We start from the raw sequence: 16,359 nt of genomic DNA, 5'->3' as shown, positions 1-16,359 counted from the left end.
TGGCACTCCTCTGCAACTTCATCCGCCCTGCACACACCATGATTGACACATGTTGACATCAATGACAACTTCAATGCCAACAATTTATATATATATATAACCAAATAAATGAATAGAATGAACTAAATAAAATCTTAATGCTTATAATAAACAAGATTTAATAAATAATTTATATTTATTAAATATTAATGCTAATTTGATATTTATAAAATAATAATATAAATTTTACAATATTATATTATTGACAAAATAACAAAGTAATTAGAAAACAAATATAATATTAAATAAATTCAGAAAAACAACTATTCAATAAAAACAGTATATAATTGAATAGCAATCATCCTAAAGTAAACTGCTGGTATCGATCATATATTAAGATCAACAGAGCATCATTTGTAATTATCCTGTGATGTATCATGTGGGAGCAGATTATAAAGGCAGGAATACCACGTGGGGGTCTTGGATCTGACAGATATCAGAATTGAAGCAAGGAGACTTCAATAGTAGATTTAATTGTATTGGAATAAGCTTAAAGTGCTTTGTAGGCCCCACACAGTAACTATTCATATTCCTATGATAAAAGAGTTCTCAAACAGTTTTCTGCAGCAATTAGAAAAGGTTTGGAAATTTTTCAATGATTTTCGTGTTTTTAGCAGCAGCTCCACTAAAAGGAATGGGACCCACTTGGAAGCCTTTTGAAATTTGAATATAGGAGTTGTGGTTTTTTATTTTAGCCCACTTGAGAGTTGCAGATTATTAAATGTGATTTGAGCAATCAACACTACCCAAGGGTTAATGAAGGCCTAAGAGAAGTCAACAACATGTTGAATATTGAAGATTTTTGTGTAGGAGAACTTCTTGTGTTTTTCATTAATTATCCACTACTTGGGAGACACCAATCAGATTAAAGCTGCAGATCAACAGTAAGAGTCAATACATGGTTTAGAGGGATTTATATGAAAATTATGGCATGGTGTATAAGGGAGACATTTCAAGTACATACATTAATTTTAGAAGAGGGAGAAAAATATATAGAAAGGATAAGCAGGGGAAATAGGAGCAGAAGTCTACAATATAAAAGCACATATCTCAAGTATATAAATTAAAGGAAACCATCAAGATAAGTTCCATCTTTCAAAATTATTCTTAGCATTATGATTTAAATATTATAGAAAAAATGTCTTTAGAATCAATGAAATTATATTTATAAATGTGTTACAATTCTCACTTGAATTTAGAATTGTTGTTTCAGGAATAAATCAAAGTTAATGCCCGATGGGGACATTACATGGCAGCACATTGATAGAATAAAAAATCTGCATTTTTGGAAAGCGGCACATAGGAGGCAGACAGAAGTATGGCTGACCTAATTCTCAAGCTTGTCCTATCAAGTTTTTAGCAACCCTGGTTGATAGCTTGGAAACGGCATCAACTCAGTTTGACAGAAGGGCAAGTGTTGTGTTTTCTCCAATTCCGCAGCCATAGGCTTTATAAAATTAGGTCATGTGCAATCTATTACTTTGAATGCTGCTGAAAGAGTCATTCAGAATATAACATGGTCTGTCCATGGCATCCTCTTAGATCTGCATCTCCATGGAGTAAAACTGATTATTAATATCAAAGCAAAACTGATTATTTATATCAAATATTTCTGTTTTGGGCATTAAGAAACTAACAGAGGGATCCTTGATGAACCAAGTAGACAATCTGAAATATTTGATAGTGTTGTGCGTTGCACACGCTCCTTGTCGCCGACAGGGTCCCCCTTCCTGTTTTTGAGCCTTTTGTCCTCGCCCTGTTGAGTTTCGCGTAGAGTGTCTCGCGTTGTTTCGAGCGAGTCTGCGACTGGTCCGTAAAGTGATGATGTCAAGGAAAAGAGCCGATGAATCCTCCCGGCTAGTCTAGCCCTCGGGCACGAATGCCGAGAAGTTTGTTCGAAATTTTGAAAATCGCCTTGGATAGACGTAAGGTGATGGAAATTAGCGAAGCATGCCAAGCAAGAGCAGTGCATCTAAAGGTCGCACGAGGACCAAAGTCGCTGTGTTTTTCGTACAAGGGCTACGAAGCAGATTGCATAAGGTTTATCCCCGCGAATGTTTGTAGGATTTGAGTAAAGGATGATTTTCGCCTGCTGATGAAGGAGCGAATTTCCTGACCAAAGTGTCGAGGTTGCGAAATTTGCCCGAATGCCTTGGAATTCTGAAGCCTTCGAAATCCAAATTTGTAGATCTGGCGGAATCTGGTCTGGAGTTTGAAATTTTGCTTAAGTTCCCAAAAATGCCTTATGGGTCGAATTTCGGACCCAGAGGCCAAAAGGTTAAAATTTCACAAGGTTAAAAAGTTGCTAAAATCGCCCAAGGGGCCGTTTCGGACCCTGGGGCGAAAATTTCAAAATTCAAAATTTCCTGCTTGGTCCGAAAATGCTTTTTTAAATATTGCAAAGGTGGGTTTAGGTCCGAAAATCACTTTAAAATGCCCATTTTCGGACCCTGGGGCGAAAACTGGAGAATGCGAAATAGTGCGAAATTTTGCAAAAAGACCTTCAAGGTCCGAAAAACACTTAAAGCGTCCATTTTCGGACCCTGGGGCGAAATTTGAAAAATGTTAAAAGTTGCAAAAAGCGCCTCCAGGTTCGAAATTCACTTTAGACCTCCAAATTCGGACCCTAGCTTCGAAATTTCAAAATATGACAAATCGCAAAAGGTGTTGAGAGCTCCGAAATTTGCAAAAGGATGGTCTAGGTCCGAAATTGGCTTAGAACCTCCATTTTCGGACCCTGGGGGGTAAATTGGAAAATATATTGAAGTTGCAAAATATGTGAAAAGGTCCGGAGTTTCTTTTAAATCTTGCAAAATATGTGATTTGGTCTGAAATTCGCCTTAGAACCTCCATTTTCGGACCCTGGGGTGAAATGTGAAAAACGCAAAATCTTGCAAAATATGTGAAAAGGTCCGAAGTTTCTTTTCAATCTTGCAAAATATGTGATTTGGTCCGAAGTTTCTTTTAAATCTTGCAAAATATGTGATTTGGTTCGAAAAACACTTAGAACCTCCATTTTCGGACCTTGGAGTTGAGATTGAAAAAGCGATGAAATTCGCAAAAGGGTTCAAATGCTCCGAATTTACGAACATGGGCATAGGGTCCGAAAACTCTTCTAAATAGCGGAAACATCCAAGAGCCCTGAAATTTACAAAATCATTCTTTAGGTCCGAAATTTCGATAAGTTGCAAAAAACGTTGAAGCTCCGAAGTTTGTTTCAAAATCGCAAAATATTCTTCAAAAACGCCCAAAACTCCAAAGGGGCAAAAGTGCGAAACCTCCGAAATCGCAGAAGGTGTTTAATGCTCCGAAGTTTGCATAGAGGGCGTCCGGGTTAAGTGCTCCGAAAATCTCCAGTTCTCCGAAAACCCCAAGCGCTCCGAAATTCGCTAGAGGCATTAAAAGAAATCACGAAATCCCATAGGGCCGAAGTTATTTGAAAATCGCATAAAGAGGCATCCGTATGCTCCGAAGTTCACGCAGGCTGGGCAAATGCAAAGTGTGGGTTTTGGAAGGGCCTCCACATTCGCCAAGAGGTCCGAAGTTGAAAGGTAAAAGCGTTTGAAATTCTAGAGTCCTCTACTTCTTTGAAATCGCTGCGCAGGCCCAGATATAGAAATTCAAATTTGATATACCCCCTCGATGCTACTGCATTTCGTGTAAAGGAGTCCATGCTCGATTTTGAAAGGGAAAGAAAGCTAATTTCGCGCGATCTAAGGTAATTCAAGGTAAAACGCTGCATAAACTATCCCAAATCATTCAAATTCAGATTGCCAATTACCCAGGGTAAAAAAAAAGAAAAAACCATTTAAAATGATAAATTCTCTTTCATCCAGCAATCGCAAGAAATTTAAATCAAGGAGATAACCATTGGAATTCGAAGCTTTGCAGAAACATCCATTCACCTTCACGCAACAAGGCCGGGCAATTGTTCGCCATTCGTTTTCGTCAGGTAAGTACGCTCTGTCTTCCTTGATAATCTGAAATGCTTATAAATCAAACAGACGTGTGCGTGAAATTTGATTAAAATGCTTCAATTTTCGAAATCTGCATCTCTTTCGCTTGTAAAACGTTGTTCAAAGCAGTCAAAATTTAGAATTCACTCCTAAGGTTTAGCCAGGAATTGCATTTTTAAACTTAGGAGAATTTCTCATGTTTTGTCTCTGTTGAAAATTAATCCAAAATCCAGAAAATATTAAGTACAAATGCGCGATCAAAATCTTCATGAATACTTTGGTTTAAAATTGATCAAGCCCTTTTAGCTAGAAATGTCGCTCCATGTCCAATCTAAATTTTGAATTAACCTTTAAATGCTGGGGTATTTTCTATCTAACCCGCCTTACTTCTTTGTGTATCGCCTCGTAATTCGCGTCCGGTTGTGCAGGATAAATGCCTAAATTGGCGGTAGGATCATCAAAAATGCCCACTGCAGTCGAGACATCGCGAACATCCAAATAAGATATCTCGCGCAAGGTTGAAAGGATGAAGTATCAATATCAGAGGGGAGGATTGAGGGAGTCAAAAGGATACTGAACTTGGCCATATTGACATTCAAGACTTCAGGAATCGGGTCTTCTCCCCTAATGCATATGGCAAGCCCAGACAGATGGTGGAAAGTGGCATCGCCCAAGCGGCAGGATTTCCCCCAGCAGTACAGAACTATGAGCTAGTGGTAGAGGCTGCTCGAAATTATCAGCCGAATTCCAGACTGGTGCTCCTTCAGAACATGACCATCGCCAACTTCACTCCTGAGGCCATTGGCGATGCATTTGACATCCCCTTTCCAAACAATCCCACAGCTACAACTATGGATGAAGCACAAGGGGCATATGATATGAATCCGGCCCGATGCAAAGCACTGATCAACGAAGAGTGGTACAAGGAGAAAAGGCCTCCAAGTGCCAGAATTGTGAAAAAGACCCCCAAAAGTGATTTTCATAATGAACATGGGGATATGGTCACATTACTTAGCCGAGTTATGGGACTCCCTAAATCCAACTACTTTGAAGAGTGGATGTTCTATTTCACAGAGCAAGTCTTCGCTGGGAAGTCTAAATTCGACTGGGACCAGATCATAAGCGACAACATTCACACCCAGCTGATAGAGCTTGAAACGAAGAAATACTTCACTATGACCTCTTATTTGGTCTATATGTTCGCTAAGAACCAGCCACTGCCAGGTTTGATAATGAAGGGTGAAATCGGGAATGGGCCTGATCAGGCAAAGGTCTATGATTGTTATCCGCAGCTGCATTACCAAGATATAGCTCAGAGGGAAAAGAGCAGCCCAGCTTATGCAGTTGGCCAATATGAGCGTGTCAATGATGCCTTCACAATGCGCCTAGTTAGGCTAATGCAGGGAGGATTACATATAAGGCTCTTAGAGCAAGTTACTATTCTAGTACAGAGGTATGGAGCCTGGTTCATTCAGTTCCCAAGGTTCTCCTATATCCGAATAGCAGGCTTTGATGGTGCTCCTCTCCGACTTCCACTGTACCCAACCGACAAAGTAGTTCTTATGGAGGTCGCAAGGCAGTCACGCCCGGCCGACATCCTACTCAGAGATAGTAAGTAGGCTGGATTCACATTTCCCATGATTATAGGCAATCACGATGTCCACCTAAAGACCCTTACCCTAGTAGAGGAATCCCTTGCAGAGCTGGCTTCTTATGGCCTACAGGACCATTTTCCAAGAAAATATTTCGATCATGATAATCTGGGAAAAAGAGCCTATGGCAGGCGGTACAGAGCAAAGGAATTAGTTGAAGACTATTGGAAGAATTGCTCTGATGACTATGAGGTCTGGAGATGTGAATATTCCAAGCTGAGTGTGCAGCAAATGCAACTCTTTGAATACCGTCGGGTCCCAGATCAGCTCACAGATGTGGGGAATAGCCTCCAGGTCCAAGAATTTGAAACAGTAAGGCATCTCTTGCCAGGGGTTGATTGGTCCCAGGACCCAATCACTGATTTCGAGGCAGTCATGGCAGCCCCAACAAGGTACACAGATCAATGGTTACATCAGTAGATTGAGAGGCTAATCCATGAGGGAGTCCAGTTCATTTACCACCTAATGGGCAACCTCGATTCTCAGTCTTCAGAAGATGAAGGAACGTCCAGTGCACCCAGAGAAGAAATTGAGAAACCTGAGAAGAGAAAGAAAGCTAAGGCTTGCAGAGGGACTCGGACGTCGAAGAGAACAAGAAGGGAAAAAATCCCCATAAGGAAGCCAGAGGTCACTTCATCGTCAAAGAACTCCAGTTCGTCTGACGATGTAGTGGAATTAGATTGCATACCTGCTCCGCCTTCCCAGAGTGACATTGAAGCATTCAGAGTTGATGATTCCCTCGCGCCTGACATGCTAGAAGCTGAGCTAAGAGCCCTTGAATCGATCGAACAGGACAACCAAATAGAGGAAGGAGAGATTCTATCCACCCAGGGGGTCAAAATGCGTGAACCCACTCAACAGAGCCGCCATGAGTTGCTGCTCCACAATACAGCCAAAGATGACTCCACCATCGAAGGAGAGCAAATGATAGATGAGACTCATGAGCTCGAAAGAACTGAAGAACAACCATCACACGAAGGTACTGGACAATTGTTCATTGAAATAGGGGAGAATTCAGCTACAAGCAAAGAGCTTCACACCTCTTTCACTCCTTCGGTAGCAGAGCAGCTGCGAATTTGTGATGAGTTGGCTGAGAACGTCAGAGAACAAAATGCAAACTTAACTTTATTATCAGCCCAGACAGTGCCTCAAGAATGGTTGATTGCCAGAGCCTAGCGTAAGGCCGCCACCAAACCTCCTATTGATCTAGAGGATATCTTCTCGCGCATAGACCAAGCAAAAGCTAAGGGGAAGAAAATGCCCAAGGCATATTCTAGAGTGACCAAAGACGAGCAAAGGAACCGCACTCTCCACATTGCCACCCCGCTCGTAGACAAGCCAGCAGATCAGATTACACTGGCAGATTATAACATCACAACTGTCCCCATCGGACGAGCCACTAAAGAGCAAGAAAAAGAAGAATTTAAGGATTCAGTGCAAAATATACTTAGGCAGCTCGAAGAGATAACGGCTGAAAAGGACATGTATCATACTCGTGCTGAGCAAGCCGAGGGATATATCGATCAGCTCCTAAGGCCACTACACAATGCCTCCGAATCCCATATTCCCCCGACGGCATTGGCGCAAAGGACCACAACAGAATTTGAAGGAGTACGGGACACCGCAAGGGCCGTCAGGGAATGGATACAAGACATCAAGAAAAGGGGAGAGCGAATCCTTAAGGAAGTAAAAGAAATGGCCCTCCATCGAGAGCTCACCCTAGTCAAGTTATTAGAGGTAAAGAGGGAATCCCTTCACATGCACGAAGTGGCTGCCACTACCCTTCCCCTCATGAGAGCTCTTTTCCGAACACGCGCAGATTCCTACATTGTCCGCCATCCTAGATCCTCATAGCATCAGTGTTCTTAAGGAATGGTACTGGACTATCACCATGAAGAACGACACCAAAGAAATTATTGACAAAGAGAGTGACGCATGTGAAGTGATTTTGGGAAACATGCAAGAACTAGGTAAGACCATCCTCCGATTAATGGTTTCGGGATGGATAAACGACTTGTTCGATAATGCAATCCAGCCGGACTGGGAAGAAAGATTGAGAACGGATAGGATTACCTATTCCGCTAAGGACTTGAGTTTTGCTGGTCAGTTCCATTCAGACATTATGCTTTGAGCGTAATCGCTCCAGCTGGAAGGACGGTTTAAAGCACGTGGACCAGTATCTCGAAGGCATGCAATACAAAATTCGCTATCCTCCCATGCCTCCGTTCAGTCTGCTTTTCCAGTTATGCATCAGGTTCCAGGAATACGTTCGTGAGGAACAGGCGGCAGGTCGCGATTTATGGCGAGAATATTTGCATGGTGAAGATCAATTTCTAGAAAAGGAGTGTGAGACTGAAATAGAGAAAGTAATTTCTCAAAAGTGCTTTTTTCCCTCTAAATCTTAAAAGTGCACTTTTGCACCCAAAGGTGACATTTGACTTTTGGTCAACTCAATGTAAAACTTTATTGATGCACCTTTTTTGGATTATTTCAAATTGTTGTAATTACCTTTTTTGGTAATTATTGCTCCTTTGGGGGTGGTTGTTGATATTTGCATCTCATTTATAGGTATGGGCAACAAGGTTTTTGGATGAATCTGGGCCATTTGTTTAGATTAAATCTAGGCGCAAGGTTTATGGATGAATCTGGGCCATTTGTTTAGATTAAATCTAGGCCATTCATCCTTTTTTGGAGCCTATTTAAAGGGGACTGGTTTCCCTTATTTTGTAAGAAGTTCTTGGATTGTTACAAAAGCTCTGGCGAAATTTTACAGGAATTAATGCAAAAGATTAAGACTGTTTTCAAGTTTCCTTGTGAGTGCATGGTCTCCTTCTTCACTTAATTTAGAAATCTTTCAGTTATGTTTATTTATTTTACATAGCATTTTCAAGCAAGCATCTTATAGAATCCTTGTAGTCCACACCATTAGGGAATAGCTGATTGCCTTTTTTTCTGCATGGTTAATCTGGACCTTTCATGCTTAGTTCGGTTATCAAACACATGCTATGAATGTAAAAGTTCTAATGTTGTACTTGATGACATGAAAATCTTGTTTTTCCTTTGAAGATTGCACTGGATTTATGCAAATATTGTGCTTCAGTAGCTGGTGATGTTTAATCTAGTTTCTTGGAGGTGTCTGTCTGCTTGACTGAATTTGCTATGTTAGTTAGAATTTACATTTCATGTCTCTCTCTCTCTCTCTATCCTTCCCTCCTTTTTCCCCTTTTTTATCCAGAAAATCTGCAGTCCCATTAAAACAGTATCAACTTAACCGAAATCATTTGATAGAAAGATTATGAAAGTTCCAGGGAACTTATCTATAAATTACCCATTCAACGTAAGTCCCCCTTGTGTTTCCAGCATAAACACATCAAACCACTGAGAAATCCCGCAATCAAGACCTGACAAAAGAAACCTTGAGGTTGTCCCCTTTGATCAAATACAAAAAAAATAGCATTAGGGACTTCCTTATCTCAAGAGACGATAGGATACTTAGCTGGTTATTCTATTCTGCGTTGGCTGTATGGAGTTTGCAGCAATGCGATTTCAGACACGTCAACAGATAGCCATTCTTATTTTTGTTCCATGGAGAAACAATTCTTAGAGGACCCCATGGGGCAGACCATGTTATTCTGAAACTGGACTGCAGTATCTGCATATGTTCTAATAGCTATTTACACTTATCAGTGTCAAAGTGGCATAGTTAGTTGTAGTGGTCCATACTATGTGAGGAAAGATTTCAGAAAGGTGCTGTCATCGATCATGTCAGAAGATAAAGAGATTTGTGGTGGTTCAATAAGCCTGAGGCATAGGCTTTAGCAAAGGGGTTCACTAAAGTTCTGAAGTGCAACAGTGCAAGCTTAATGAGACATTATAAGGTTTGTAAGGCGTAGTCCGTATCTGAAGATACAAGTTGTATGGTGCATTTGTGATCACCTCAATGGCAGGTCTACATACTTGTGAGATTTCAATGAGGTTACATGTGCATGCCATTTATGTTCTTATGTAAAAGTATTTTTGGGATTGTTTTTGTCCTATGTGTTTGGTGTTGATGTCTTTCTGAAGATTATTATGAAGTTTCTTGTGGATATTGTATTGTAGATTTGGTTATTTAGTGCGACAATCTAATGGTATTTGCCCCCTAACCTTTTGCACGCACACCATTTTCCTGGCTACGCCATTAGCTTCATAATGGTCTCTAGCTGTGTTCATAGACATGATCTGAATGGTTGCATTAACAAGCTTGCAAATTGAATGTTAAATGTGGGCTATCATTCTTTTTTTCATAACAATCCAAACCAGATAAAAGCAACGAAATTCACATATAATATGTATCTATGTAAATTGAAAGCTAAAAAGAATTCTAAATATGACACAGTTGATTTCTTTCTATTTCCAGGTTGGTAGACTTTAGCCGTACAACTTCATATTCATTCTGTTTTGGGATTGACAGCATGTAGGCTGTTACTCAATTCTTAATGTTTTAAATAAACAACCTTATAAATAGGTACAAGCTTCATGTTTTACATGCTTGCATGGATAGGCTTTAACTCTTATTACTCATAAATCTGCAGCATAAAATTTATGTTCATTTAATCTTCTGAAAGTTCCTTTTTAGAAGAATAGATTTTTTTTCTTATTCACACTCATTTGTGAATCAATTTAGATTATATGTTTGTTCCTGTTAAGGTGTGAGGAATTAGCATAACTGTCTGCATATTTAAGAAAATATTTTATACCAAACAAGTAGATGATATAGAATATATAGTTTGCTCCAGTTTAGTTGATATAATGCTGTTCATGTACTTTTCATTTTATGTTGAAATGTTTGAGGTGGCTTGTGCTATACATATACAAAACTGGAGCAACTTCACATGACCAGAAAAGGATTTGAAGCAATAGGACATACATCAAATCCAAAGAGTTTATTATTTGCTCATTGTTAGCACTATCGGTTATTCTAATAATGAAATCTGATTTTTTAGTTTTATTTTCATTAATGCATGAAAGGAAGTCCAATCAGCTTCTGATGGAGGGAGATCGCAAGCACAATCAATAGCTTCGTTGTTTGAAAGCCAATGGAGCACATTGCAGATGGTTGTTTTGAGAGAAATACTGGTGTCTGCTGTACGTGCTGCTGATCCTCTAGCTGCATGGAGTGCAGCAGCCAGGTTGCTTAGGTCACACTATCCACTTATAACTCCCACTGGTCAGAGTGGTCTTGCAAATGCATTGACAAGTTCAGCTGAAAGGCTTCCTTCAGGAACAAGATGCGCAGACCCTGCTCTTCCTTTCATAAGGTATGTTGTAATATTTCCAATGCATCGATGCTGTAAGAAATTTTCTTTGTTTTTAGAAAGCATTAATCTTATATTTCATAGTATAAAATAGTAGAGAGAGTTAAACCTGATCTTAAATAAGAGTCCCCAAAGACCCTCCTCTACCAACCATTGCTGCCATCTAGAAGGAACCTACCAGTCTTGTAAAACCACTGAACTTCACATTGAAGAAGATGCACCAGAAGAAACACATATTCTGCAAGTCCTTACTATCTACCACGATGATTGATCCTTCAAATGGTCAATCACAATCACTAATGAGTAATTCCAAAGTTTTTCTTTGATGGTGGCATATGATGACTTGAAAATAGTGAATGAGATTGAGGCTCTCACCCAACCAACATAAGTGGTATGTGGCTGTTATACAGTCTTCCAAGAAATCAATAGCTCATCTGTAAACATCCATCCTGGAGATAATTTATGAGGTTCATATCTCTCACAATTTTAATAAGGTGAAGGCAGGTAGTTTCTGAGGTAGTCCTCAATTGTTTGCAAATCCAGAAGTTTGAAAGTGGCCAATTTTGTGAAAAAATGACCACCTTTGGTTATGAAATTCGAAAAGCTAGCAAGTGGCCATCCCGATTCTTCTTACAATTGATGTTATCTTCCTGCTATGTCATTAGAGATTGGATGGCTGAAGAAAAAGCATGTCATTTCTGTCTCTTGAAGAGGTCAAAGGTCATAAATCCTATCAAATTGGGGAGTGATATGGTCAATTTACATGTGTAATTGGCTCAAATATGCTCTCAATCAACCGAGAGGAATCTTGAGGCCATGAAATATTGATGCTGAAGATAAGTCACAATGTGTGGTGGTTGAATATATTTCTCCATACATGCTCTCTCTGGCTGCTTTGCTAATCATCCTTTCTTATAATTAAGAGGAGGAGGGTCATGGGTGCTTAAAATGAGGGACCCAATAAATGGAAATGATTTATAGACTAGACAAAATGACTGGTCTTTGAGTATTAATGTTTCCATTGTCTGAGGGGACTCAAAAAACAGCCAACTTAAACGCAGGAGTGAATACACATCTTTGGAGACTCAGTGCCTGACCAGTGGATATAAGCTTGTGAAGATAGAAAACAAGTCTGGGGACACATTCAAGATGGAGAGAATTGGGAAACAAACTTAGCTTGGACAGTCCACCAGTGGGCTGTCCTTCTGAATAGATTTGATGCTGGTGCATGTAATGTCCTTTTTTAGGATATTCCTGATTTTGAATTCATTTCTCTGCTCCTTATGCTCTCTATCATCCCGATGATGAATTGCAGAGTGTGATTCGAAACGTTGATGCAAAAAACAGACACAATCGAATCCAGAAACAGCAGCAGTTAGCATGATGGATTGTGAAAAACTGATGTCTTTAAAACAATAATTTCAACTTAAGATGAGAATTGCATTATATTTATAAATATAACTTTGTCAAAAATGATGAATTTTATTATGATATTCAATTTATAATTCTATGAATAATTCTGAAAATAGAACTTATCTTGATTTTCTGCAATACTTCTCCTTCAATTGTCTTGCCAAAGATCAATAATATTCAGATCAATATATCATAACACAATACTCAACTTATCAAATCGTGAATTTCCCACAAATACTTTACAAATCTGCTGAATTAAAGGGTTTTGACCTGTTGATGGGTGTTTTGTGACCACACCAACACAGAATAAAAATGCCAAAGACACTTTATCTTCTCTTGAACAAAGACTCCTTGCGTGCTAAGATTGCAAAAAAAAGTTCACTGAGGTGATTCCAAGCTTTCTACTGTGTAAATGCGACTTAATGTTGGATATGAGATCATTTGGCTGATGTATGCTGGTAATCCAAGGGGATCTTACGCTTTTGTTGTTCTTCACTTCTCTTGATGCTATGGCTGGAACTTCATCATCAGATATTGCAGGATCATGATGCTTCTTCCTTGAACAGACTTAATTGGAATTGGAAAAAAAATGACAAAAGGGAAAAGGTTAAGAAGTTCTAATCTACTCTTAGGGACAATGAAGGTAATGGATCATGCTCCAATGGATGAATTCTGAGTAACCAAGTCCTGCTTTGCCATGCTCAGCAACAACTCCATGAGAACTGGTGCAATCTTCTAGGTATTATGCAAAGAGTTTTCATATCACAATGAACACCATCATAACAAACAATGTACATTTTATGATAGAAGTTAAGCATCCATATAAAAAAGGCTCGGGCTAACTTTACATTGCAATTAGAAATGATCTAAGTGCAAAAGTATGAACCATCAAAATTCATCAAACATTGTCACATTCTCCATTAACATCAATGCACTTCTAACAACTTGAGAAATCGAAGGAACACCATGAAACAAGTTGAAATAAACATGAATCCACTATATCTTTAATGAAATCAAATTTTTTTTGTCCAAGTCTTACAACAATGTCTTCTCCTTCTCCTGCTGTACTTCTACTCTAAGAAGAAGGAGCTCTCTATTTCTAATAAGCTATCTAATGAATTATAATTTTGAAGGCATGAGCCTTTTATGGAGATCCTTCCACAAATGAACGACCAAGATTGATTTGCAATCAAGGGCCGAGATAACAAGATGGAACCCTAATTAGGGTTTTACTAATAAGAGCTTTTGTGGCATAGAAAAGTGGGGCCAATTTGACCAATGAGAAAATTACATTTTGGGACACTTGTCCTTCTTTCGAATATAAACCAATAATAAAATATTATCAGCACCTTCTAGAAGCTCTCTTGGATAAATCAGGTTCATTGAATCTGGTCACATCGACTTGGAGACATTTAATTAACCAGAAAAGGTGACAGGGCTCCACCTCAGCATGTTGGACACAATGTGGATTTGGTAACTCATCACGAAGAATATTCCATTTTGACTGATTGTGATGGAGTAAATTCCCAAATCGCATCATTTGGACCGAGGTTCTAACTTTGATCAACTCTTCTGAAATTATCCTTCCCTGATCATTTTCTTCTTTCCACATACTTGGGTTTAGGAATTCACCTTCTTGGAATATCTTTCCTTGTCGACGACTGTCATTCCTTGAGTCTTTTCCTTCTAACTTTTGATCTTGGATTTTCAAATGAAATTCAAGATGTTGTAAATTTTTCTTCTCACTTGCAATTGAACTTTGGATCCTTGGGGTCTAGAACTAGATTGCCTTGAAGCTTGAATGTTTGGAGTTTGAAAGTCCTCCTTGACTGGAATTGGAATCCTTCGTCCATGAATTTCCTAAGATTGGATTTCTTCTTGAACTTGTATGTCATAAATTGGATCTGCTCATCTTGGACCTCCATGGCTCTTGACGTCTTGATGTTGCCTTTGGATTGGATAGATGAATCCTTGACGTTTTATCATTTTCTGACATTTTGGAGATGGGCACATTTGGAGCTTGGAGAAGGAATTTCTCCATGCTTAGTCAAATTTTTGAGTTTCCATGCCTTGAGAATGATTGGGCGCACATGGGATGGCATGGAGGATTTTTCCAACACATAGTCAGATTTTGAGTTTCCATACCTTTTGGAATGCTTGAGTGCATAATAGGCTTGGAGGAGGAAAATTTCCATGTTCCATGACTTTATGAATGTCGGGGTGCACTTGGAGGGGGAAGAAGGAATTTTCCTGTGCTTAGTCAAATTCAAATTTTTGCCATTTCCAACACTTGGGCGCCTTTGGAGTGGCAGAGAAGGATTTTTGGAGAATTCCTCCTCGGAGTGGATTTTCCACTCTTGGGTACACTTTTGGCTTGGAGGAGGATTTTTCTTTTTCGCCAAATTCCTCCTTGGATGAGAATTTCCACTCTTGGGAGCACTTTTGGTCCTTTTTGCCGAATTCCTCCTTTGATGAGAATTTCCACTCTTGGGCACACTTTCGGTTTGGAGGAGGTTTTTTCCTTTTCACCAAATTCCTCCTTCGATGAGAATTTACACTCTGGGGCACACTTTTGGCTAGGAGGATTTTTTCCTTTTGGCCAAATTCCTCCTTCGATGAGAATTTCCACTCTTGGGTGTGCTTTTGGCCTGGAGGAGGACTTTTCCTTTTCACCAAATTCTTTTACGCTTTGCATTTCATCTTTGTTCTATTGGACTTGAATCTAGATACTTGCTCCATTTACAGTCAATGTTCTCATGTTTCTCAAAATAGAAAGTCTGTCCAAACGTGAAATTAGACCAATCAGGGCCACAGTGAAACTTTCTAAAAATAGTCATTGCTAAAAATAGGAAGTTTCTAGAAAACGCTCAAATTTCACTAGTGGCTTCCTTGAAGGATTGTCTTTCTATACGTAGCCTCAGATTTCGCTATGCTCAAGGTTATAGACTTCTTTTTTAAGTCTAAAGGATAAAAACCCGAAAATAGACAATACATGCTTCTAGACTTGGCCAAAATTTTGGCTGATTTTATTTCATTTCCTCATATCATTTCTCATAGTTATCTTGACACCTAGCCAAATGTCCATCATTCCATTCCTCTGACTATGCATTCTTTGTTCTATTATTGCAATCTCTTCCTTGGACGATGATATCACCCACTCAACGATGTCCTCTTCGGTTCCCCGTAATGTACTTGAAGAAAGACAAAGAAACATTGTGAAGTACAAGTATCAATCAAGTTCATAGTTAGCAAAATGCAATGTTTGAAGGAAATAGCAATAAAAACAATGCATTTCTCAAATCATTAAAACCCTAATTCTCGACTTGATGACAATATTAAGATTGTATCCTGTCTAGGCTGTATATTCCTTAAGAATCCATTCCCTACTTAGTCACTTCATTACTTCCAAAGACCAAAATCTAGACCAACAAGACCTTACTACTCATTGCTTAGAGTCGGGAGATGACACAGACTACAAAAGACGTGGTTTATTCAGCGAAAAGAGGGGGTCCCCATTTACAATGGGGCGATGTGTGAAAATGTCACAACATGACCCCAACTTAACACTGACAATACCAAAGATCTCGTCCCTAGCTTGTCGAGGGCATGAAAGGATTGCTGTCCTTCCAACTGTTAGCCCACCTCGTGAGCCCAGAAAGGATTTCATCTTTCCAATTTGCAAATACCACATAGAATTCAAATCTGATATTTTGATGTATTTGCTAGATTATTGCTGAGTGGATGCTTAAATGTTGCTTGAATGAATTGATGCTTGAATTTTTTATGTTTGAATTACTGAGGTTTGTATAATTGTTTGATTGATTGATTGCTGTCAAATGATTGATTTGATGATTGATGAGATGGTTTTATAAATTGATTCTTGAATGGATTTTTGATTTTGTATATAGCTGAAAGAATTAATATTTGATGATGAATTTTGTCATGCCCCACCATAGGACACTACACTGTCATCATGATTAATAAAGGAGAAAGAAACAAGGC

At 39.1% G+C, this 16,359-nt stretch overlaps 1 protein-coding gene across 5 annotated transcripts in view; it reads left to right on the top strand.

Moving 5' to 3' along the window:
• Positions 1–16,359, top strand: part of LOC131045280 (trafficking protein particle complex II-specific subunit 120 homolog) — a 207,232-nt gene that overhangs the window by 149,195 nt on the left and 41,678 nt on the right. For all 5 annotated transcript variants that reach the window (XM_057978835.2, XM_057978834.2, XM_057978836.2 and 2 more), the window contains exon 8: positions 10,658–10,947. In XM_057978835.2, coding sequence (XP_057834818.1) covers positions 10,658–10,947 — 290 coding nt within the window. The remainder of the gene's footprint in view (positions 1–10,657; positions 10,948–16,359) is intronic.

This window comes from Cryptomeria japonica, chromosome 9 (genome assembly GCF_030272615.1).
Source record: "Cryptomeria japonica chromosome 9, Sugi_1.0, whole genome shotgun sequence".
NCBI lineage: Eukaryota > Viridiplantae > Streptophyta > Pinopsida > Cupressales > Cupressaceae > Cryptomeria > Cryptomeria japonica.
This window is presented reverse-complemented; position numbering and strand designations above follow the sequence as displayed.